At 37.3% G+C, this 22,752-nt stretch overlaps 1 protein-coding gene across 4 annotated transcripts in view; it reads left to right on the top strand.

The window, feature by feature from the left end:
* The window catches only part of RAD51B (RAD51 paralog B), a 458,657-nt gene that overhangs the window by 47,315 nt on the left and 388,590 nt on the right, over positions 1 to 22,752 (top strand). For all 4 annotated transcript variants that reach the window (XR_008973584.1, XM_057420030.1, XM_057420028.1 and 1 more), the window contains exons 4-7: positions 390 to 506; positions 7,545 to 7,681; positions 12,354 to 12,473; positions 13,495 to 13,678. Coding sequence is in view for 3 of the 4 variants with exons in the window: in XM_057420030.1 (XP_057276013.1) it covers positions 390 to 506; positions 7,545 to 7,681; positions 12,354 to 12,473; positions 13,495 to 13,678 (558 nt within the window). In the remaining variant the exon portion in view is untranslated. The remainder of the gene's footprint in view (positions 1 to 389; positions 507 to 7,544; positions 7,682 to 12,353; positions 12,474 to 13,494; positions 13,679 to 22,752) is intronic.

Below are 22,752 nucleotides of genomic sequence, written 5' to 3'. Positions count from 1 at the left end.
TTGAATAGAAGCACAGAAATCATTTGACACGTCATTATTAAAGGCTTATTATTTAATACCGTGATGAGGAAGACACGATAAACTTTTACATTTACTCCGTGAACTATAAATAGGATATAAATGTGAAGGATGATGAGGTAAGGGAGGAATACAATTGAACATAGTAAGAGATTGCTCACTGGTAAGTGTTAAGTCATTCCAGGCTGATGAAAGTAAATGCAAGAAGTTTGCTATTTGGTTGGACTTGATGATCTTAGTCTTTTCCAACCTGATTGTGATTGTGATTCTATGATTTCCATTAAAAAAAAAAAAAGGAGAAAAAAAAAGGAAAAAGATATTTTCTGATTTGTGTGTTTGCTTACTTTTGCCTTTTCCCCCTCCTCTTGTAGGCTTATGAAATGAAACTGAGGAAGTCTGTCAGTCCCTCTTCAGCCTTTTTATCTACCACGCTGCATAGTTTGGATAAAGTCCTGCATGGTGGAGTGCCCTGTGGATCCCTCACAGAGGTAACTTGTTCAATATATTTTCCTGCAGTTGTGCCTTATACCTGTCCTGTGACAGGTGCTTTATACACAACATACACAAAATTTTTCAAGGAGAAGAGCTTTTTCCTTTTGTTTGGTAGAGGCTGTACTTCTTTGGTGTCTGTTCCACCCCATCCCCCCCCCCCCCCCCAGATGTCAGGTAAGTGGGAAAATGAAGGAATTAAAAAATTTGGTGATGTTATTTTCCTTTAAAAAGTAGGAAAATTTTGCAGGAAATTTGGGAGAATTGTTGGCTGGATTTTACAGTGGCAGAGTTGCAGTGGTTTTGTGGTCAGAGCACAAGGTGCTGAATCAGGAGCCTGCCCTTTTAATACTGACTTATGTGGAGACAGTGTTCTCACAGGAGAATGCATAATTGGTACATAAACTCTGAATAATCCTAAAAGATACAGCAAGGCCATGAGAGGCCCAAAGAAGCTTAAGCAAGCAAGATAAGAAGAAGCTGGAATTCACTGAGTTAATGAGAACTGTGGACTGTTGGCAAGCTTTCGAGGTCAAGTTCTCACACCTGTGCTTAACCAATTACATGTTAGTCACTAAGGGTCTTCAAGACATGTATCCAATCATAATATGCCAAATCACTGTAACTGCATGTAAGAAATAGTATATAAGGAGTTAAGGCTTTGTAATAAATTTGGCAATCACTTGATCACATTGATCGTCTCTGTGTTGTCCGTGACTTCCGCGTCAACAGAATAATTCTGACTTTACCAAGTCATTAGTTTTTATGAAGGTACCATAAGCAATCAGGACAAAAGTGTGACACATATAGTCATGAGAATGACTTTACAGAGCTGTAATATATAATTAATTTAAGCAATAAATATATAACACATTCTTTGTTGAGAGACTGGAATTAAGGGCTCTATTATATGCACATACATTGAAAAACTGCAAACTGCATGTACGTCTATAACTCTCACTCTCTGGACTTTGGATGCAATACTACTTTTTGCTTGAAATTTTATTTTAAGACCAACGGACTTCTAAGACTGGAAGAATTCATCTTCTAGTGCCTGGATTTCTCTGTGGCCTTGCAGAAAGTGATTGTAACTTGCATAGTTTCTATAATCTGGAAAGACAGGGTTTGTGTAGGTGTTCATAGGAGTCACTGAGTGTTTTGAAAGCATGAAGATGTAATATTTACCTTAGGAATTTGCTAAACTACCAGTGGAAGTGGAGAAATGTGTATATTGGAATATCAATAAATGTGTGCCCTATTCTGATGTTATTCACTTTGCCATCCATTGTAGGTCCTTAGTAGAGACAGAATCCGTAACTCAGTGGATACTGGTTTTATGCAGTGAGAGATATTTGCCGCCCTAAAGTTTTGAACTCAGCTGTTCGCCTGAAATGTCTTGTGTGCCTCATGCTCTGAATTTAGATAAGGTGAAACCATCTTTTGCCAGGAGCATATTAGCTGTCCCTACCAAGTGCTTTCCTTTGTCTACTGTGGCAAATTACCACAGTAGAGGAGTAGAAGTGAGAAATTACAAAAATCTTACTCTGAGGAAAATATTTTTTCCACACCCTATAATCAAAACTAGGTTTGTTGTTATCTCAGAAAACACTTACGGAATGTGTAGTGACTTAGAGCATATTAGTGTTTAAGCAACGCTGAGTTTAGACTATAACAGCTTCTGCTCTAGTAAACTCATAGGTAATGGGGGAATATTACTTTTTAAAGATTCTAAGTATTTCTCTTTTATAAGATGTACAGGAAAATACACCATTCAGGTGTTCATGAAAATGATTAAGAAAGCATCCATGAACTTAACATTGATCTGTCACAATTATTATTTTCATCCTATTTAGGCCTAGCTTTGTTACCAATTTACTGTAAGCAAATCAAATTGGAAGAATTTAATCTTAAGATGAGTACTACAAGTCTTTAAATTCTGGGAGAAAAGACTGGCTAAATTTCTTTTCATTGAAGAAGAGCAAGCTGTTGTTATACGTACCAGTGGGATATGTAGCATCCTGAGATAATAACTGTGCTGCTGTTGAGGATAGAGTCTTTCAGCAGGAGGTTAGGTTTTAGTGCCTAAAAATATTTTTATCAGCAAAGCAATGGCCGCACTGAGTGTAGTTTGACTCCTTTTATTTTGGATTATTGTTCATGCAGTCAGCTGATGAAATAGCACAGCATATGTTTGGAAAGAGATGGTGTTCACTTGCAGCTGGTACCTGGCTTTATGAAATTTCCATTTGGTCCACTATTTCTCAGTGGAGGCAGAGAATGGTTGGCCACGTCTTTAGGCTGCTTAAACTTCCGAGTTCTGCTTCTTTAGTTGAAATGGAGAGCCACCACTGCACAGGTAGGAGAAAGAAGTAGAGCAGGGATTGCCTTTTTTGTGATGTGCTGATTTGTCCTCGAGCCTGTGAATGGCTTATGAGTGGTGCCCAAAACAAGGATGTCACTCTTCTGTAGGTTAACCCAATCTATTCTGCCTTCCTTCTTGTGGCTTGGCAGTTTTGACTAAGGTGGCCAGAGTGTAGAAGTTTGCATTAAAGGATCCTGGAATATTTTTTCCCTAATTAAAAAAAGTGGATGTGATCCTTTCGAGTCAGAAGAGCCATCCCGTTAACTTACAAGGCTGCTGAATGTCATGAATATTAATCCTAAGCACAGCTATCACTCGGCTAGCAGTGCAGTCTCTGTCTGACCTGTTCTTGCTTGAAGACCAGGTAGAATGGCTCTGGAGCACAGAGAGACTTAAGCTTGCCAGTTGCCATGTACATGGCATTGCTCCAAGGGCCATCCAGGAAAAGTAGTGGTTGACATGCTGGGAGTTTTACTGGAGTTCAGCTAACCTTTGAGTTCTAGGTTTTGGTTTGATGTAGTTTTATTTATTTATTTATTTATTTATTTATTTATTTATTTATTTATTGTTTTATTTGAAAGCAAGTTCTGCAAGCAGTTGACCTCAAAAGATTGATGTTCGATGTAATTTTCCTGAGATGGCATAAAATACCACTCTTTAAGAAGTAAATGCAAATGCTAAGTTTTCCAGAGCTCTGTAATTTGTAATACCTCTCAGTGTGGTTGATTATCACAATACTCAATTTTTTTCCTCAGTGTTTCCTTAAAACATATAAATGTTTTAAAAAATGTTTGAGATATAAAAAAATCTGAGAAAATGTTACTAACTTCTGTTTTAATAACGGTCATACGCTGTATGTATCAATGTATTTAAAAGTAGTTGGGGAAGTGAATATATTCAAAGATAGGCTGAACTTTTATCTAACTGTAAGTGAAAAGCACTGCAACAGGAGAGGTGTTCCATTGGAATTTTTTTTCTGACACCCCCCCCCCAAAAAAAAAGAACCAAACCAAACCCAAACTTTTTTTTGTTTTGTTTGGTTTTTTTGTTTGTTTTTGTATTTTAACATATTTTGGTTTGAAATAGAGACCTGCCTAACGCAGTTACCTTCACTAGGTGATCTCACAACGTGTCTGAGATGTTGAAGTCTGTACAAGACATCTGGTGGATGAGCCTAGAACTGCAGGCTCTGCATCCTACCGGTAGCTTGGTCTTGGTTGCACCCTCATACCAGTTTGACAATATTGATGCATAATAACTGTTTAATTAGAAATGTTATAGGGAGAACTAGGTAGGCTCCGGAAATTAGATGACTAATTTAAGATATTAAAGATGTCTTTTAAAAAAAAAGTTTGTTGCTTTTATTTAGCAGCCTTTTAGGTGCTAAATGTGTGAAGTAATCAGGGCATGTGTTGAGTGTTTCTCAGCAAATGTAAAGGCAGAGAACAATTAACTCTGCAGAAACTGAGTTTCTCATTTAAAGCCTGGTTATGGAGATACTTAAAGCATAGTTGCAAGCGTCATGAGTTCTGAAGTAGCTGGCAGCGCTACAAGTGTTCTTTAGTATGACTGCTGGATGAAATTTTAGTAGAAAGCTGACAAGTGTCTGCTGCTGCTGCTTTGATGCTGTACTGCAGCTTGTGAAAACTTCCAGGTTGCATTCTTTTCGGATTCGATTGGTTTTTGGAACGTAATAATTTAATTTGCTCTTTTGCAATTTACTGGAGCATAGCTGACCAGCAGATTACCCTTTTTTGTTATTAGACAGGTATTCTGAAAGAAGTTGTTTTCAAAAATATGTTGCATGCAGCAGTCACTTCCTGACTGGCGTGGCTAAATCACTGTCTTCCTGTTACTTTACCCAGCAGTGAGGGTGGTTGGAAACTTGGAATTTGAGTACATGAGCCACGGGGTTAAGACTTGTGGGGGTAACTTCTACAGCCAAAGCCGCTTGCTTTTTGAGTGCCAGAGGGATTTGATTCCTGTTACACTGTCTCAGACCATTTTTTTCCCAAACCACTATTAGGTTTTGAGTTGGAAATTAAATCATAGCTGAAATTTTGTGGTCAGCTGTCAGCTTTTGGCCAACTCCTCTGAGGAAAAATTAAAGTAAGAATATTGAAGAGTTTAATCCCCTGGTAGCTGAAGAAGAATTAGCTCCTTGTGATTTTGTCCAAACCGTACAGATGTGCCAGAGAAAATAATATATAGCTTAATGAAAAATAAAAGTATATTTTATTAGCAGAGATAAATGAAAAATGGTTGCAGTCTTCACATTTCTATCTGGGTGGACTTGATTTTTTTTCTTTTTTTTTTTTCTCTTCCAGAGCAAATTTAGAATAAAACAAACTAAGCAGACTTTTTACAGACATTCAGTTTAAATTATGGTAGAAGAATTCCAGCTTGTTATTTTAAATGAAGATTTTAGTGTTCAGAACACTTGCTGAACCAGCATTAACTACAATTAAATATGGTAGTTCTCTAACATTGTTTACTGTAGATTATTTAAAAACCTATTTTGATGCCCTTTAAAGGAATGCTGTTGAAAGATGAAGTATTGTCTTTGGGAACACAAATTTTCTCTCACTTCATTGGCTTGTTTCCTTATTCTACCTCATACTGTAAAATTCCCTGTCTTTCTCTGATAGGATGCTTGTATTCTTGGACATTTTTACAGCATCTCTTCTGAATTAGCTCCTGCATTAGTCACTGAAATAAATATTTCCAATGCATCTCTCAGGCAAGGCTGAAACTACAAATGTTTTATGAGGTCTGTGCACAGTTGTCTGAACATTTTAACAACTGGATTGATGACCTCCCCTCATTCATTTCAAATCTTCTTTTTAACTAGAAACAGCTGGTAAGATTGCTTGGCTATCACAGGCTAAGGGATATGTTTTGCCTCTGCAATTTTTATATATGCTCTGGGTTAATATTAAAATGTGGCTGCTGTTGTTGATATATTTTGTAATCTAAGTACCCTAGATGGAGGAGAGATAATTGCAGAAATTATTATTGGCTGATTCCTGTTCTGTAATTTGTTAAATGCAGTGTGTGCTTCTAAACAAAATCATCTAATGCTTCTCTTCCATTAAAGTTTAGAGTAGGTTGACTGATATAGCTTGGTTTTCAGACCTTGTTTAAAGACAAAAGTGATTAAAGATATTTTAACCAACTGTTAACAGTAGCTTAATGTGTAACTGTAGCTAATGCAGGCCTTCACTGTTTCCTTGTAAAGTTTCTGTGCTCCAAGTCATGCTGCTGCTGCTTAAAACAAAACTATAAGGATACTGTAGTATCTTGTGGTGAAAGGGTGTTTGTACTTAAACTATTGTGCATTTAGGATCAAAAATCAGTTTGATTTTGAGTGTCTGTTGAAAGGTTTCTTTTTTAATTTAAAAGAACAGCTCTGTTTTTAAGCCTTTGCTTTGGCAGTGCTGTTTTGAGAAGGTACGCTATGTTTTGCAGTTTAACCTCCTTGGTGTGGCTTACTTTTATAGCACGTTATTATTTAGTCCCTACTAGAGTCAGAATGAACTCACTACTCTTTGGTTTTAAAGTTGCTTCAAGTTTACATTTCCTGATTTTTTTTTTTCTTTTTTTTTTAGCCCTCTTAGTATTTAAGATATCATTGTCTCCCTTCCCAGAAGCAGTGACAATGTGATATGGTATTTAAAGACCCACTGTAGTAGTGATGAACATGTGATTATCTGAACACAGAGCTCAGCATTCATTTACAATCTCTGCAAGATCTACAGTGGATGAAGAACAGCATGCTGCAATCTCTAGTAGAAAAATCTTGCTCTCTGAAACTGTGGCTCTCTTCAAACAATGTGTTCTTTTGATCCTTGTGGCTTTTCTCTTGGATAATACTGGAACCATTTCACATAAGTTGAGTGTGCTGTATTTGCACGTGCAAATCTTAACGTAAGATTTCAGTCAGCGCAGGTGGAAGCTTAAAATTGGCAAGCTGGTCTGAACCTTAAATGGTGTTCATTCTTGAAATATGGTAATAGGGAGCTAATGCCAATGACAAAGCACATGCTACATAGCAGAGTGTAGTCTCTGGGCCGATAAAGTTTGTCTTATGTATAAATGAGGTCCATACTGAACATTCAGTCTTTATAAGGTAAGTAATGACACTTGTGATTTCCAAGGGAGACCTGGTTGTAACCAAGGTAATGATGACTCCTAAGCAGTCATTTACAGCTGTGAACTCATTAGCTCTGGACTTTTTCAGCTCTAAAGGCCATTGATGTCATGTGAATGTCAACTGTGACTATTCCAATTCTGCTTTATTTTAGAAGGTAACACAGAGAAGGAGATGGAAAAGAATTAGCTGTGGCTCTGGCGAATATCCTGTAAGAGGAGGATGGGAATAGGGAGCCTCAAATATGAAAGTTACATAATAAAGGATGTCAGAGAAATGAACGCAAACATAATGTTGTGTCTCAAGAACTATTATTCTTCAGTGATGAGTGTGACTGCAAGGCACAGATCCGAGAGTAACTGCAAGTTGCTCTTTGTGGGCTGCATTCTCTTTGTGGCTGTGCCCTCCTTTGGTAGCTGGTAGAACAAACTTTGAGGTGTTCTGACTGATGGATCTTACCTAAAAGTAGAATTCAAAATGAATGTGATATCTCTTGTTTATGTTACTGATCTTTTCTTCTTCCAGATAACTGGCCCACCAGGTTGTGGCAAAACTCAGTTTTGTATTATGGCATGTGTTCTGGCTACTCTGCCTGTATGCATGGGAGGACTGGATGGGGCTGTTATATACATTGACACGGAGTCTGCATTCAGTGCTGAGAGGTAAGGTGCAAAATTCTGAAACACACGCTTCCAACTTCTTTGGCATCTTTTCTCTCGGAGCCTTCGGTTATTTTCTGAGCAATAGTTAAGCATTTTTTAAGTAAATACAGATGGTAATTATTAACCATTCATCTAATGTGTGCAGTTATTCTGTAGGTGACAAAAGTAATTTACTAAAATGGTTTACTCAACTTCCTAATTTGTATGATTAATAATAATTAGGAGGCAGAGTCCAATTGTGGAATTATGAGGTGCTTGGCACACTCTCTAATTTAGAAATGATCTTAACAGCCCTGTACCTGAAATCTTTCTTTGCAGTTTAGTTTGTGGAGTTACCAGGAAGGTTTTGAGGATGTAAAGGCCCAACGCTTTGAATACAAAGGAAATGGAGGTTTTTGTCTGAACAGTAGGACTGACATATCCAGTTTTTCTTCAGATTTCTATCCTATTTCTGCTGAGTGGGGCCCCCTGCCCTTCTGCACTTCTGATTTCCTTCTGCATTATCCTCTCCCCTACATCCTTAGTGGTCATGCTGTACTATATTCCCATCCCTCTATAACATCTTTCATTCTTCTAGTATCTCCTGCTTTTCCCGTGGGACTGAAACTGCTCATGTGTACACCTACAGTATCCCCTTACTGCTGAATGGACAGGAGATGCTATATGCTGTATCTGCTTGAGAGTTACAGATGAACGCATGTGTTGGTGACTGGCTAACTGTTGAAATAATTCTGCAGTATTTCATTAAAGGTAGCTCTAATTTAGTTTACTTAGTTACCAAGCTCTCTAAACTGTGAGGATTCAATGTTTTTGAGATGTGTATTCCTTTGTCACTGTTTGGAATTAGTTCAAAAGTTAATGATGTAGGGGAGGACAAGTAGTACAGTACTTTCATCTTTGCGTAGCAAAATGGGCAGTAGAAGATTCGTTGAAGTAACTTATGTGTTTCAGATGACTTAGTAGTTATACTCATGGCCTGAATTCAGAGTATCAAAGCAAATGTATTTGCATTGTTTAATCATTTGAAGTTATCATAGATGAAAAGGTGGGGTTTCTAAGCCTGTTTTTGTTGACTTGATTTCACAAAAGTTTTAATTACTTTAACCCGAATTGTAATATAGCAAAAAAAAAAAAAAACAACGGTTCAAGCAATGGCTCTGCAAAGTCTGGTGCTCCCTTCTTACATACCACTTAATATTTATTTCAGGTCCCTGAAATATAAATAGGGAATGCAGATAACTCATCCACTGGGTCCTTAACTGTTTAAAACTTGTTGCTTAAAAGTGAATGCTAACCAATAGAAAACAGGTGAATGTGAAAATGAAACTGCCGAAAAGAGTAGGATATAAAAAGGACGTGGTAAAAGTAACATTATTACTAAGGATGAGAATGTTTATGTATTAAATAATATTTAGTATTGCTTAGTTGCAAATGACAGCTATACATAATGTGTTGCAACCCCTAAGGAGCAGCACCAGCACAGTGAGGGAAGTGCTTGTCCCCTTCTACTTGGTACCTGTTAGATTTCATGTAGATCCTGTGTCCAGTTTTGGGCTTTCAGTATGAGAAAGACATGACAAACTGCAGGGAATTCATCAGAGGTCTACCAAGGTGGTTGGGGCTGGAACACTCTGCCCTTTGCAGAGAGTCTGAGGTCTTGCTCAGTCTAGAGGTGAGAAGGCTTTGAGAGGGTTCTAACAGCAGCCTGCCTCTACCAATAAGGAAGCCATCAAGATGATGGGACAGTGGTGCATGGCAGGGGGACAGCAGGCATACATTGAAATCAGTTTCTGTGCTGATAAATGGAGCAGCTTTTCTACCAGAAGAACAGTCAGGAATTGGAAAAGGTTGCCTAGAGAGGTTGCGCTGCTTCCATCCTTAGGGACCTTAAGCACCTTCTTCTGACTTCATAGCTGACACTGCTTTGAACAGGATGTTACCATGGAGGTCTTCCGAGTTCTCTTCCTAACTTGAATTTTCTTACAATTCTGTAATCCTGTGTTATTAATAGATAGTAGGAGAGGTTTTGGTTTTGTTGTTGTTCTAAACACTGGGGTTAAGGGGGCAAATACTCATTTCATAACAACTTATTTTAAAGGGGTTGATGGAAAGAGATGTTTATCTGGCACTATTTTTGTGTAAAACCAAAAGCCTTTATGGAAAGCCTGAGAAGGGTTTGTATCCCTGCTGCTCTTTAGGGCTGAGACTAGCAAAGTTGTGGCTGTCATACTGCCTATAATGCTACTCTGCTTCTAGAAAGATACTGTATAAAGCTGGATATTTTATTTCCTTTGCTGAAAGGCACTTTTCTTCTGTCATTCTGCCTGGCAGGTCTTACTTCAGTGCAGGAGCTTTTTGCTTCCACAAACTTTCATAGTCTTATAACTTATTCTCTAATGTGACAGTTTACTTCAAGCTAATAGAAATGCTGAGCAGAGTGGTCAGAATTGAGGCTGGTCTTCTAACATATGCCATTGGTTTCTGTAATTTGTATTTTTTTTTTTACTTGAATGTAAGAGAAAGCTGTAGCAGTGCAGACAGTGTCCGTCATTCAGCTTTGTCAGAACACAGACACTAGGGCAGCTAGATGGAATGGCCGTAGTAAGTCTGGAAATCAAAATTGTTGTCATCAGTTTTGCAGCAATTCAGTTCAACTCTAGCCAGCTATTAACTGAAAACACACCAGACTTATTTAGAAGGTCTGAAAATAATTTGTTGGTTTTGCTTTTCTTTCTAGCCGTACTTCGTGCTTGTAAAAAGGAACTACTAGGTACAAATTTCTGTGAATCAAAGCTGAGAACAAATGGATTTTTCCACCCTGTGGGCCTCTACCCTAATTTCAGAGAACATGTTCTGTGTATGATTAATTTTGTGAATGGAAAGACAAGGTTCTGTCCCTGGAAGTTCTGTGGGACAAGTTTAGATGTAGTAATTTATCTAATGAATGAGATTCCTACTATTGAAACAAATTTGCTTGCTCAGGATGGGTATGTTGACATTCAAGCTTAGTGTTTCTAATTTTTAAACCACATAAAACTGATTTAAAATCGTGTTTCTAAAATAGCTTTAACATTTTGGGTTTTAATGAAAGATGCCTAAATAAAAACGTCAGAATAACCAGTAAGTTGTGCCCACAGATATCATCCACTAGATGCCACTCTTCTCAAGCTAGAAGCAGTTGGATATGTCTGCTTAAAGTACAAACAATTAAGTATTTTGTCATTACAAAATAAAATCTTCATTTTGGAAGAATACAGTGCTCAGATTGTGACTACAAGTTTCTAAATTAAATTCTTGTACCATTTATTTAAGGACCTGGATAAAATTGCATTGTATTCAAAGGGGTGGAACCTCTTCCAACTGACTTCCAAAGAGTGAGCCAGGCAGTTAGCAGTTCTGAAACATATACCATTTAATGTCCTCGATTTTATGTATAAAATCTCACTTAACTGAAAATGTTGGTGTCTCATCAGTAAATTGTTTAGTTTTATATCTGTGTGAGAGCTTTTTCAAAGCTTAGTTTCTGAATATAAAAGTATTTTGACAACAAATAAAAATACCCAAGTTCTTCAGACTTCTTTTGGTGTTATTGTGAGTTATCTGGTATGCTTCCTTGGTCTACTCTCATAATAAATAGTAGTGTGCTTAACAATTGTAATTCATGGTTTAGGAGGGTCATGAATTTGCTAATAAGGTAATGGAGAACATTTAATCATGGAACCCCACATTCAGTTCTGTCAGTGAAGCAGCCACTTAAACTGTTCAGTCATTTCATTATATCAAGTCATACCAGTTCTACCTGTGCTATCTGGATGGATGGATGTTCAGTTGTAGCTGCCTGGCAGCTGGAGCCTCAGTCACTTTGTGACACAATGCTGATGTTTTGGGCTTTTTTTTTTTTGCTATTTTCTAAAAAAGTATGTATTTTTAAAGATTTTATGAGCCCTTTTTACAAATAGGTAACTGGCATAATGGAAATAGTTTCAATGAAAGTCTCCCATCCAGATGACCTTGTATTTGTTTTTAAAGAGAGATTATCTGTGAAAAGATTTTCACTTTTGCAGGTATACTTTCCATGCATGTACTGCTTGTATAAGTACTTGCAGTTGAATTGGGCTCTGTTCTTTGCAGTCCCACTTCCATATTGGCTGGATCTTGTAATAGATCTTCTGTTTGTTGTTGGCTTGTTAAATTCCTGTGGTGACACAAAGTCCACTTTGTGATTTCACTGCAAGATAAAGGTGGAAGGGAAGGTGGTCTGAATTACTTCTGCTTAAATGAAAATAATAGTTACATATAATAATTAAAATAGGAGAATACTTGGACATTGAGTGGAGCTTCTTGTACGAAGCTCAAAAGAACTTTGCATTCAGTAACTATAAATTTTGCAGTTCCTTCTGTATGAGAGGTTGTTTCTTTATATACAGACATGTTATGTCTTTCCCCAGTGGACCACTGATTCTTAGCATCACTAGGAACAGGACACAGGTATTCTGACTTCAAGTATTTCAATTTGACTGCGAAAGTATGCTTCTCTTTTGAAAAATATTTCCAGTGTTACTTGGTATCTGCTTATCATTCAGAGGTGTGCTTGGTTTGCTTTGTGAATACTTGATGCTTGTTATCCCATATTGTTCCTTTTGCAGTGTTATGTCTTCTGTTTTTCTGATAGGTTGATTGAGATAGCAGGAAACAGATTCCCTACTTATTTTGATTCAGAAGAAAAGCTGTTCTGCATGACCCGTAGCATCCACCTGTATCGAGAGCTGACCTGTGGCAGTGTACTGAAGAGGTATTCTTTACCAGTTTAAAAAAAAAAGACAATTTTTGACTGGATTGTTTATAACAGTATTTGTTTGATATCAAAGTTTTGTGAAGAGTAATTTATATTTTTGGAGGCGTTTTCATGTTGATAACAGCACAGTCTCCAAAGTTGCTATGGAAAGACTGACATTGGCTCTTTTCATTTCATACCTTATGACTAATCCAGTTGATGTTTCCTAATTTTGGATAGACAATTTCTATATGATCTGATCCCTGTAAGCCTTTAAAGGGCTATGACAGGTCTTGTCAAGTCTTGGATTGTGGAGTTATGTTTTCCTGAAATAGGTGTTTGCTCCTCCAAAGCACAGTTTACTTCCAGGGGACTGGGACCCCTCCAGCAGTGGGAGGGAGGAATCGTTTAACAGTTGTCAGCCTGAATGCTGTTGTTGGCAGTCATGTTATTACCTTATGTTAATTTGCGAACACATTTTGCAATGAGAATGAATTATGTTATATTTTAGCATCATCTTGTGTGTTTTATGTTAGTGGGAGAATTTTTCTAAGAGTAACTTCTAGTGCAGCTTTATTAGAGAACAGCTAATAGTGTTCTATCATTGGGTTAGGTTTGGCATACTGTCTTTGGAAACAGATTTGACCCTATGCATATATAGACACCAAGGATTCTGGTGTTGGCAATGAAATACTGTGAGCAAAAAGGCATACTTTCAGTGTCCACTTAACTTGCTGTCTGCCATTCAGGGGTTGTACTGCATAGTATTGCTAACCAGAGGTTCTTCCAAAACTCTTTCAGAAAGGTCCTGGTTTTGGTTCTGTGGCCTACTGAGCCTCAGAATCTCTTAACACATGCAGAGTGTTAACATGGAGGTTGTGTGTGAGGGGGGAAAAGAGGGCTGACTTCCAGGTTATTAAAGTAGACCTTTTTAGCAGCATCAGGGTATAAAATGGGTCTATTGTGTAAATAGTACTATCAATGACTGGAGGTTTTTATGTTGGTTTGGGTTTTTTTTGTTTTTTTTTTTTCTTTTCAGGATTACGTCTTTGGAAGAAGAAATTATTTCAAAGAAAGTTAAACTCATAATAGTTGACTCTATTGCTTCAGTTGTCAGAAAGGAATTTGATACAAAACTCCAAGGCAACCTGATAGAGAGAAGCAACTTTTTGGCTAGAGGAGCATCAGTGTTGAAGTATTTGGCAGAGGAGTTCTCAATACCAGTAAGTTCTTCCTTCTTTCTTAAATTTTTGCCTTACAGTATCAATTAATAGAATCTGAGAAGAATGATAATGACAGGAAGATGAAAACCAGAAAAAGGTTCTAGCAGCAATCTTCAAGTAGGTACCAACTAAAAAGTAGTTAGGGAATGGGGGAACAGTAGCTATTCTGCATGGTGGTTTTTTTTTTGGTTTTGGTTTTTACTTTTTATTTAGGTCCTCAAAAAAGGGTTTGCAAGAGTATCCAGCTGTGTTCCAGTGCTTTGTTCTCTTTCTTTCTTTCTTTCCTTAAATCTTACTTTGTTTTGTGCCATTAAATACTGTTCTCCCTGATGGTTCCCTTCTAATGCAATGCTTGCTCTGACTAGTGCTTGCTCTAACTAGTGCTTGCTCTGACTAGGTGAAGATCTTTTTCTGCCTCTGTCTCTTCCACTTAAGTTTGTAGAAAATAAAGCAAAAAGTTTATGAGCAGCCTGAATTCCTTTTGTGACTGATAATGTATGCTAATTAATGGTGAAAGGGCAGTAACAGCACAGTAAATTCTTGTCTGTGGACTTGCCTGTAAAATAAAGAGGCACCCACTCCAGGTAGGGACTGGGTAGAACTGATCGAAAAGTGCTTTGAAGATGTAAGCTGCATAAGTATGTGTGTGTGCCTTTACTATATGATCCACAGAGGATCATATCAACTCAAAAGATGTCATTGAGAATCAACTCTTGGAATTATTTCCTACTATGGGTAATCTACCTACTCATCTCTCAAGTTGAAGAGAGAAGCTTAAGTAAGGCTGGCGAGGCCTTTTACCTCTGGCATTCCTGAGGTCAAAGCAGCTATCATACCTGAAGTGTACACATCAGAGATGTGGAACTGGCTGACTTAAGAATAATGGATTTCCTTCTGCTATGTAATTTCTAAGCACTTTTGATGGAGGAGATTAAACCCCCTTGCCTTTAAAGTTCAGGTACAAAAGACAGTGTCCTACGTAATGTACCCCGTAGTACTTACAGGGCTTTAAAAAGACACGAGAGAATTGTTTGTAAGTATGTGCCCTCATAATTTGGGAAAATATTATGTAGCCTTTTGAAAAAAGGAAGAAGCTGTATGGGAAGATACTATTTTTCTATTTCTCTGTTTTCTTCTCCTTTAGACACCCCCTGCTCCCCCCTTCCTCTTCATTAAAATGATGAAGCTGAGCTGGATTGGAGCCTCTGACAGTTTGGGCTGCTGTCCTGCTTAGCCAGAGGGACAATGTTAATATTCACAAAAGTCTTACAGTTAGATGATATGAAGTTGCCTAAGATTGTGATCCTAATTCATTCTACATAAGAAGAAAATAAAGCCTGAACATTTAAAAGTTTCCATCAATTTATCCAATGGAAATTCAACTGTGTTTTAATTTATTGCCATCTCTAACACATTGCTCATGGGTTGGTTCTGGCGTATTTTAAAGATTAGTTAAATTTTACTTCACAAAATAAACTGTAGTAACTCATGCTAGTTAAGAATTCTAGGAGGGCTGTGGCTAGACATTTGGTTTCTTGCAACGCAAAGTTGTGTATGAGTAACATATAAAACCTAACATGGGGGTGTGTTATGCAATTGCTGGGGCATGCTAGAGGTAAGAGTGCTGTTGCATATATTGCATTAACCTCTGCTACTTAAGGTTGCACAGTATTCAAGGCTCTCATTGTAAATAACTGTTAGAATTATTTCAGATGTTTTTATTTACCTAGAAACTCATAAATATACATTTGGGAGTAAAAGAACATTAATACGGATGCAGAGTGGTCCAGATCACTAGTGAACTGACACATGAAAAATAATGTAACACTTATTTCATGGCTGAATCAGTGCCACTGGATACTGAGTTGGACAACTAGTGGGACTCAATCTGAGACTGAAAGATTTGGAGTTGATGACTGATATGTGTTGCACTTGAAGTCAACGCTTTTAGACTGTAGCTAAAATGTCTGGTGAAAAACTTAGAAATAGTTGGGCAAGGGAATCAGAAATAATGAGGTTATGTATAATTTACTTAGCTATAACCATTACTGGAGCAGTATGTCTGGTCTTAACAGTCCAGGGAGGCCGGTAGAAAATCAGCTTCCAGAGAATAGCCCTGAAAATAACTGGGAGAAGGGGACAGCAGTCTTAGTAATTAAGATGGAAGGTGCTTACTTTGTTTAGCTTAGCTAGGGAAATGTTAAGGGTTTCTTCATTAGTCAGTATGTACCTGCTTGAGGAAGAGGTATTTGATAAAAGCTGACAAAGGTATACCACAGTTCTGTGGTTGGAAACAGAATTAAGCAAGTTGAGACTTCAAATAAGGGGTGTGTTCTTACTGGACTAATTAACCATTGGAATGCATTACTAAACATAAATAGCTGCTTGTCACAGAGTATTTTTAAATAGTTGTTTTTCTCAATTCTTAAAAAGGAAATGAGTTCAAATGGCATTAAATTTGGGGAAACCCTGTACTACTATGTAATGCCAGAGTTCAAATGAGTCTGATGCAGTCTCTAGCTCTTTTTAACTGGGTGTTTATGGTGTCAGGATATCACGTTTGATGAGCACAAGTGACTAGCATTCATAGCTTTTACAGAACTCAAAGGAAGTTCCTAAGTACCCCTATATAGTATGAAGTATTCAGGGACCTTATGGTCATTGTTCAGTAAACTCCCTGCACTTCTATTTTTGGTTTGTGAAATGGGAATAACGGAGCTGTTAGTTGTCAGGATACTGTGAGGATGGGGTCATTCCTGTTGAGAAAGCACTCCTACTGTGTCCATGAACAATGTATAGATGCTCATTGGAAAGTAATGCTTGCCATCCTCTGTGTAAAATATAAATAATTTGAATTTATTTTTCTTTTTTAATTTTAATTTTAAATTTTAATATTTTTTAATTTTACTGAATTTAATAATTCAGTAAATGATACCTTAATGCATTTTGAGGTGAGAAAAATTAACTAAACATACTAAATGGAAAGCACCATCTTAGCTACTGAATGAAGTGAGTGTTGTGCAATTTAGATGCCTGCTTCCTGTAATGGGGTTTGAATTTTTTTTGTTTGTAAAGTACAAAGAAACAAAGCCTTTTTTTTTCTTATGCTCGCACATTAGTAAAAGGTTTTATTTCTCAAGAAGTGAAATATACTGCCTGATTTCCATTTCCGATCTCTTTTTCCACCTAACTTAGCAGTAAGCCCGGTTCCATCCTAGGCTCTTTAAATGATGCCAGGGCAAGAGGCAGCACATGGTTTGGATGGCTTCTTGTCTTTTGATGGGCAACCTGGCAGCTGTACTGATGACTGAACAGTCACTGAAGCTTTTTCCTCCATGGTGCACAATTGTAGCAGTGTCCTTTTTTTCCCTTTCACTGCACACAGGGGTGACCAAAACCATTTTTTTCTGCCAGGTTTTGTTGAAACTAGTCAGTCAGACCTAAAGCTCTACCGAGAAACTGAGAAAAACAGTATGACTAAAAATCAAACAAAAAGCCTTTTATTTTTTAAATCAAGTGAATATGTAAAGCTATATGAAAAGTTATCTATCTGTTTTAAAGGGTTATTTGCATCTGAATGTGTTCTGTTACAGCGTGTGCTGATGCTGTCTTCTAGTTTTGTATTTAAGCAGCAGTAATCAGTCCTGTATGTTCCTGTCTAGCTTCCTGACTTCCTTATCTGCCTTAAAGAATAGAAAAGAAAATAAACTTCAGATTTTCTTTCTTCTCTTCTTTCCTATTCATAGGAAACTTTATTAATAATAAGGTGGTATTCAGTAAATGAAGTTTAGTGCTCATGCTGGTTCAGAGGCAAATGATCATAGAATCATGGAATCGTTAGGGTTGGAAAGGACCCTAACTGTTATATGATTCTATCCCTATAGCCCCCCTTCAGATACTGGAAGGCTGCTATGAGATCTCCATGCAGCCTTCTCTTCTGCAGGCTGAACAGCCCAGCTTTCTCAGCCTGTCTTCATACAGGAGGTGTTCCAGCCCCCTGATCATCCTCGTGGCCCTCCTCTGGACTTGCTCCAATGATGTCTCCATTTCAGTGGTTAAAATTAAACTCTCATATGACTAGAATTGTTTTAACTGTTTAGATTATAAAAATTGTTATTTATAGAACCTGGTCTTACAGTTGTTTAACTAATTGACAAAATGTGCGAAGCTAGCTAGATGTCTGTGGAAAAGCACTCTAAAGTGGCAGTTGCAAAACCAAACTGCTTTAAGCATTCATTTAAGTGTCAAATTGAGACTTAAGATGCAACTTGTGTTCTAAATCCATAAGGCTAATCAATTTACAACACTGGCTGTCCTTTATACTTCTGTCTGGGTTGTGTTCTTAGATCTGTGAAGTGAACCTTCGTTATCTGTGATCAGCATGTTGGGTATCATTACTTCCAGCAAATGTATAATAGGTTTGTTGTTTGTTGGTTCTTTTTTCAGTTGTTCTTTCTGAGATTATGAAATACCTTAGGAGGAGAGACTTCATTTCTCACTTGTGATTTATAGTGCACATGAAAGACAAACCTGTGTAACTATTCTCTAATGCTTTTATTTGCTAAGTAAGCTAGCAGTGGTTCAAGAACCCGTAAGTTCCACAGGTAATATTTTTTTCCCCTTTAGATGCCATATGCTCCATTTAAATCTTAAGAATTCACTTTATCAGTGTTGATAATACAGCAACAATTAAAGCTGTTGTCAGTCTTTATTTCACACTGTTCTCACATTTTTGTTTCAGTGCTTCACTCATGCATTCTGCCCTGCAAGCTTTAGACCTAAGGTTTTAATTTGCTTTGGGAGGACAAATGTTTTTTAGAGTTTTTTTTTCTTCTCAAAATCAATTTATATGTGCAATTTACTTGACATGTGCAGTGCCTTTTTGTCTGTCTTTGGTTAAGGGTGTTTAATTGTATCGTAGTGGTTTCCTGTAGTAAAGTGTTTCAAGTTCGAAGTGTTTCTGTTGGCAAAGAGAAAATATTCAAGCTGTTAATTCTCTCATTCTTTATAAGCAAATATTCCCATTTGGCCTCATCCTTACTTCTGTTTAATTCTGTTTCTGCATGGATGGTTGCTTGTTAGCTCCTCTGCTGTTCTGATATTTGGAAATAGTATGTATTGAGAGCTAAACAAATTCCAAAATGGGGGATTTCTCAAGAAGAGTTTTTTAATGCCAGTTCCCTTTGAATTGATAATAAATTTGTAGAAAGCTTGGAAAAAATGGGTAGTTGAATTGTTGTTACAGTATGTAACAGCAATATGAGATACATGAGACTTCCAGGTGAATTTGTCTGTATCTGGACTGTAAGCTGCTCAAATGCAAACTTTGTTTCTTATACTTTGCCATTAAGAAGTATTCTTTAATGCCAGTGCTACATAAACAGCAATTGAATTATCTTTGCAAGTTGTTTAAAACCAGCCTAAGAAAAACTTTTTGCTTCCAAAACTTAGAGAACTGGTGTAATTTTGAAGTTTTCTAAAAAGAGAAATATATGTTATACCACACTGAAACATGTGTTTAATAAGGAGCTAACCTTAGCAGAAAACATTTTAGAACTGTTACCAGAAATTTACTAGCCATATTTATGCCAGCTGTGGTTCAAACAGTTTCAGGTGGTGAGAATTCAGTGGAAAGTATGGGTCCTTTTCTGTTGAGCTGCTGATATTTCTGTAAAATGTCTTGTCGCTCAAGTTTCAAGCATGTTTGTGTTTGTATGTGAACTTGAATTCCCTTCCCAACTGCTAATAGAAGGATCTTTATACATAATCAAACTGAACTCTTGCAAAAGGCTGAGAATTACCTAATAATGTAATTCTCCTCTCCATCTCCCTTTCTGTCTCCCCATCCATATGAGTGGCTTTGGTGTTTTTTTTTCATGAAGTCTGTGTATTTCTTTAGAGAGCAGCATGAAAGTTAAAGCGGTTTGAGGCTTTGCTTAGAAGACGCAGACTAGTGCTTCTAAACCTGCAGGATTTTATTAAGATAATTCACCAACTTCTTGGAGAAAGTGAGTCCTCCTGTGAACTCAATAGGATGAAAAGATAGTAGTGTCTTATGCTAATCATACTGTGAATGTTACCACAGGAGCATAAATATTTAGAATAATATAGATATTGCAGAAGTTGACTTTTTTGTTCTATGTGAATTGAAGAAACATTGACTAGCCCAAACTTTGAGTCGTGGAAAACAGTAGTTGTTTCCTAAATCAGGAAAATTCCTTCCAAAACTAACTTCCTTCTTCTAGTAAAGAAAAATTCTTCTCTTCAAGATGTTTCAATCCCCCTGAACCAAAATTCTATTAGTTTTTGTCCTAATTAAATGATGAACTGAGCAGCATTAGAAAATTTTGCTTGTGCTGGCTGTATGAGAACTTCGGTTTTCTTTTGGTGCAAAGAGGAATGAATCTAACTTTGTTCAGTGTGCTTCATCAGTTTGAGTAACAAATAGCCTGTGAAACAAAAATATTTCATGTTAGGATTTCCTCCTGTGTTATACTTAGCAGCATTTTCGTGTCCAGAAGTGAGTCTGCAGCTTGGTTTTAATTAAATATTCTAGTGTTACCCTTTGTTTTCTTACAAAAATCTGTTTAAAAACAAGTGACAGAATTTCAAGTATATGTGAACACTGCTGTTTGTAAAGTGTGGTTTGGAATTAATTTTAATTTGAGGTGTTTAATTGGGAAAACAAAATGCTGAAAGGGGACTTAGCAGACCAGAGTTCTCTCTTTGCCCTCGCTAAAACTTCATAAACCCGTTTTTTGTTGGCAGCTTGTTTATGTTTCAGTTATCCCTCTGCTCAACAGTACTGAGTGAAAAATAATTTTGATAAAAGGGTTTTAATTCAACTGCTAAGTGTTGTTACAACGGTAAAGTTGGATGGTTTCGTCTTCTCGTGTGGCTGTTAAAAATTATTCTCGGAAGGCACAACTTGGTTGTAGTTTAAAATTACTGGTTGAAATGTAATAACTATCTTCAGTACTGCTGCCATCTGTGTACTTTTTTATATGTGTCTGGAGAATATATATTTCTGCAGTTTATGGCCCAACACAGTGTTCCTTTTGGACTGTCTGTGCTCATAAAATGTTTAATACTGCTGAGGAAAAGGAATGAGAAATGGTAGAGCAATGTTTCCTATTTTCTTCTGGTGGTGAAGTATAGAAAAGGAGGTAGTTTAAAGTTACATGATACTGGAATTCAGTTTTCATTTTCTTTTCAAGTATTCCCTCCATTGCTTTTTCCATTTTACAGTGCAAGCGACTTTGCCAAAACCCATCATTTCTGCACAATTGCACATACGAAATTATGTAGAAGGAAGGCACCAGTATTAATGTATAGGACAGGGAGTTGAGACAAATGAGATTTTATTACCAGATTTGGTTTTGATCTGTTGTATGATCATGCACAGTGCTTGCTATAAAGGAGGGCAGACACTTCCCCGATACCTACCTTGACATGAATTTCTGGTAGACTTTACCCAAAACAAATGAGCAGCTTCTTGTGTTTTCTAACCCTCATTCTAGTTACACTTCTTTGGGTTCCCTCCAGCTGATTCACATCACCTTAAAAATGAGGTGCCCAAAACTGGACAGTATTCCAGATGAATCTCTACCAGTCTTTAGGTATGGAGAAGGATTTCTTCTCATGTGTTACAGGACATCCTTTTGTTTATGCATCATAATACACTGCTTGCTTTGCAACAGCCTGGTGTCATTTATGTGCCATTCACTAAACGCTGGATCTACATTTGCTGACTTAGTTACTTAGCTAGTTGCTCCTCCTTCTAATGTGTTATTTTTCCTGACTTGTCAAGATTTATAATCTTCTAGTGTACTTGCAGACTCCTCCCTGTTTTTCTGTTTTTGCAAGGAAAATGGTCATTCTTTCTGTTACAGATTCTTTGTTAGAACCAGACTTCAAGCAGGCTAAACCATTTTGTTGAGGAAGAGACCTTTAAACACTGGTGACTGCTGTGTGTCATTTTCCAATAAGCCTTGCATCTAACTTGTAATAAAATCATCTATGTTGTACTTTTCTACTTTAAGTAACATATAAGATATTCTGCTGCTAAAATAAAAATACAGTATTTGGTTTTCTTTTTTCTTCCTCTGTTGTTACCATGAGCAAGCTGTAGGAAACAACAGTAATTTTACTGAAGGGCTTTTATGGCATTTATTGGGAATTCAGGGTTTGGCAAGGTGTACTGTTTTGACTGTGTGGAAAATTGCCTGAATCTTTAGGCCAATAATCTGTTTGTGCCTCTGCCAGAGAAGAATTTGTTTTGAATATTCAGTCCTTTTTCGCATGTTTTCCTGTCCGTTTGATTTTACTTAAACTGTAGATTCTCTAGAAATATATCTGCATTTGCATATTTTGTAACCGGAAGTGTTTCTAGACTCTGGACAGGTTAGAAATGCAAAGAAGAGTTGACCCAGAATACAAGTTGTTTGAAAAATCTTACTCGTGTGCCCAGCATAGACTATTTAGTGGTTTGATTTCCATGTTCTCTGTAGTTTGTTTGCTTTATGGTTACTTGACCCCAGGGCTTCTGGGAATAAGGAGGACTTGCTCTGCAGTTGTTACTCCTAAATAATATTGTACCAGCCCCCTGAGGCATAAGGGATGGAAATAAAAGGAAATTAAGATTGGGTAATGCATGTGTCTGTTACCATACAAACGTGCCCAGAGATCAAAAGTAAACTTCGCTTGGAAACTGGTAGTAGTAGAGATAATTGTATTGCTTCCCTCTTTGTGTCTACAGGACTGCTTTGTGGGAATATTACATTTGTGTGGAACCAGGTGCGCTGCTGGGGCTGCTTTTTCATGAAGTATACTATGGAAGCTTCGTGATGCAGTCTGGTTGTTGCTGTTAACTAGAGAAATTTCCTCTCCTTCCAGACATGGTTGGATGGTAATAACAAACCATTTCAGCTAGATGTTTGATCCTGTGCTGCCTTGAAACAGGAGTATCTAGGCTTACAGGACAGGCTTTTCAGTCTGCACTTTCACTCTTAAGGCTTTTATGCATTGGAAGAGTTGAGGGTTTTGCTCTGGTTTCCCTCCTCTGTTTTGCTTGG

Source organism: Pezoporus wallicus, unplaced genomic scaffold (assembly GCF_028554395.1).
Source record: "Pezoporus wallicus isolate ANWC-B61680 ecotype Strahan unplaced genomic scaffold, APGP_CSIRO_Pwel_v1 contig_5418, whole genome shotgun sequence".
NCBI classification, from domain to species: Eukaryota; Metazoa; Chordata; class Aves; order Psittaciformes; family Psittacidae; genus Pezoporus; species Pezoporus wallicus.
Note: the sequence above shows the minus strand (reverse complement) of the source record. Positions and strands in the feature narration are given on the sequence as shown.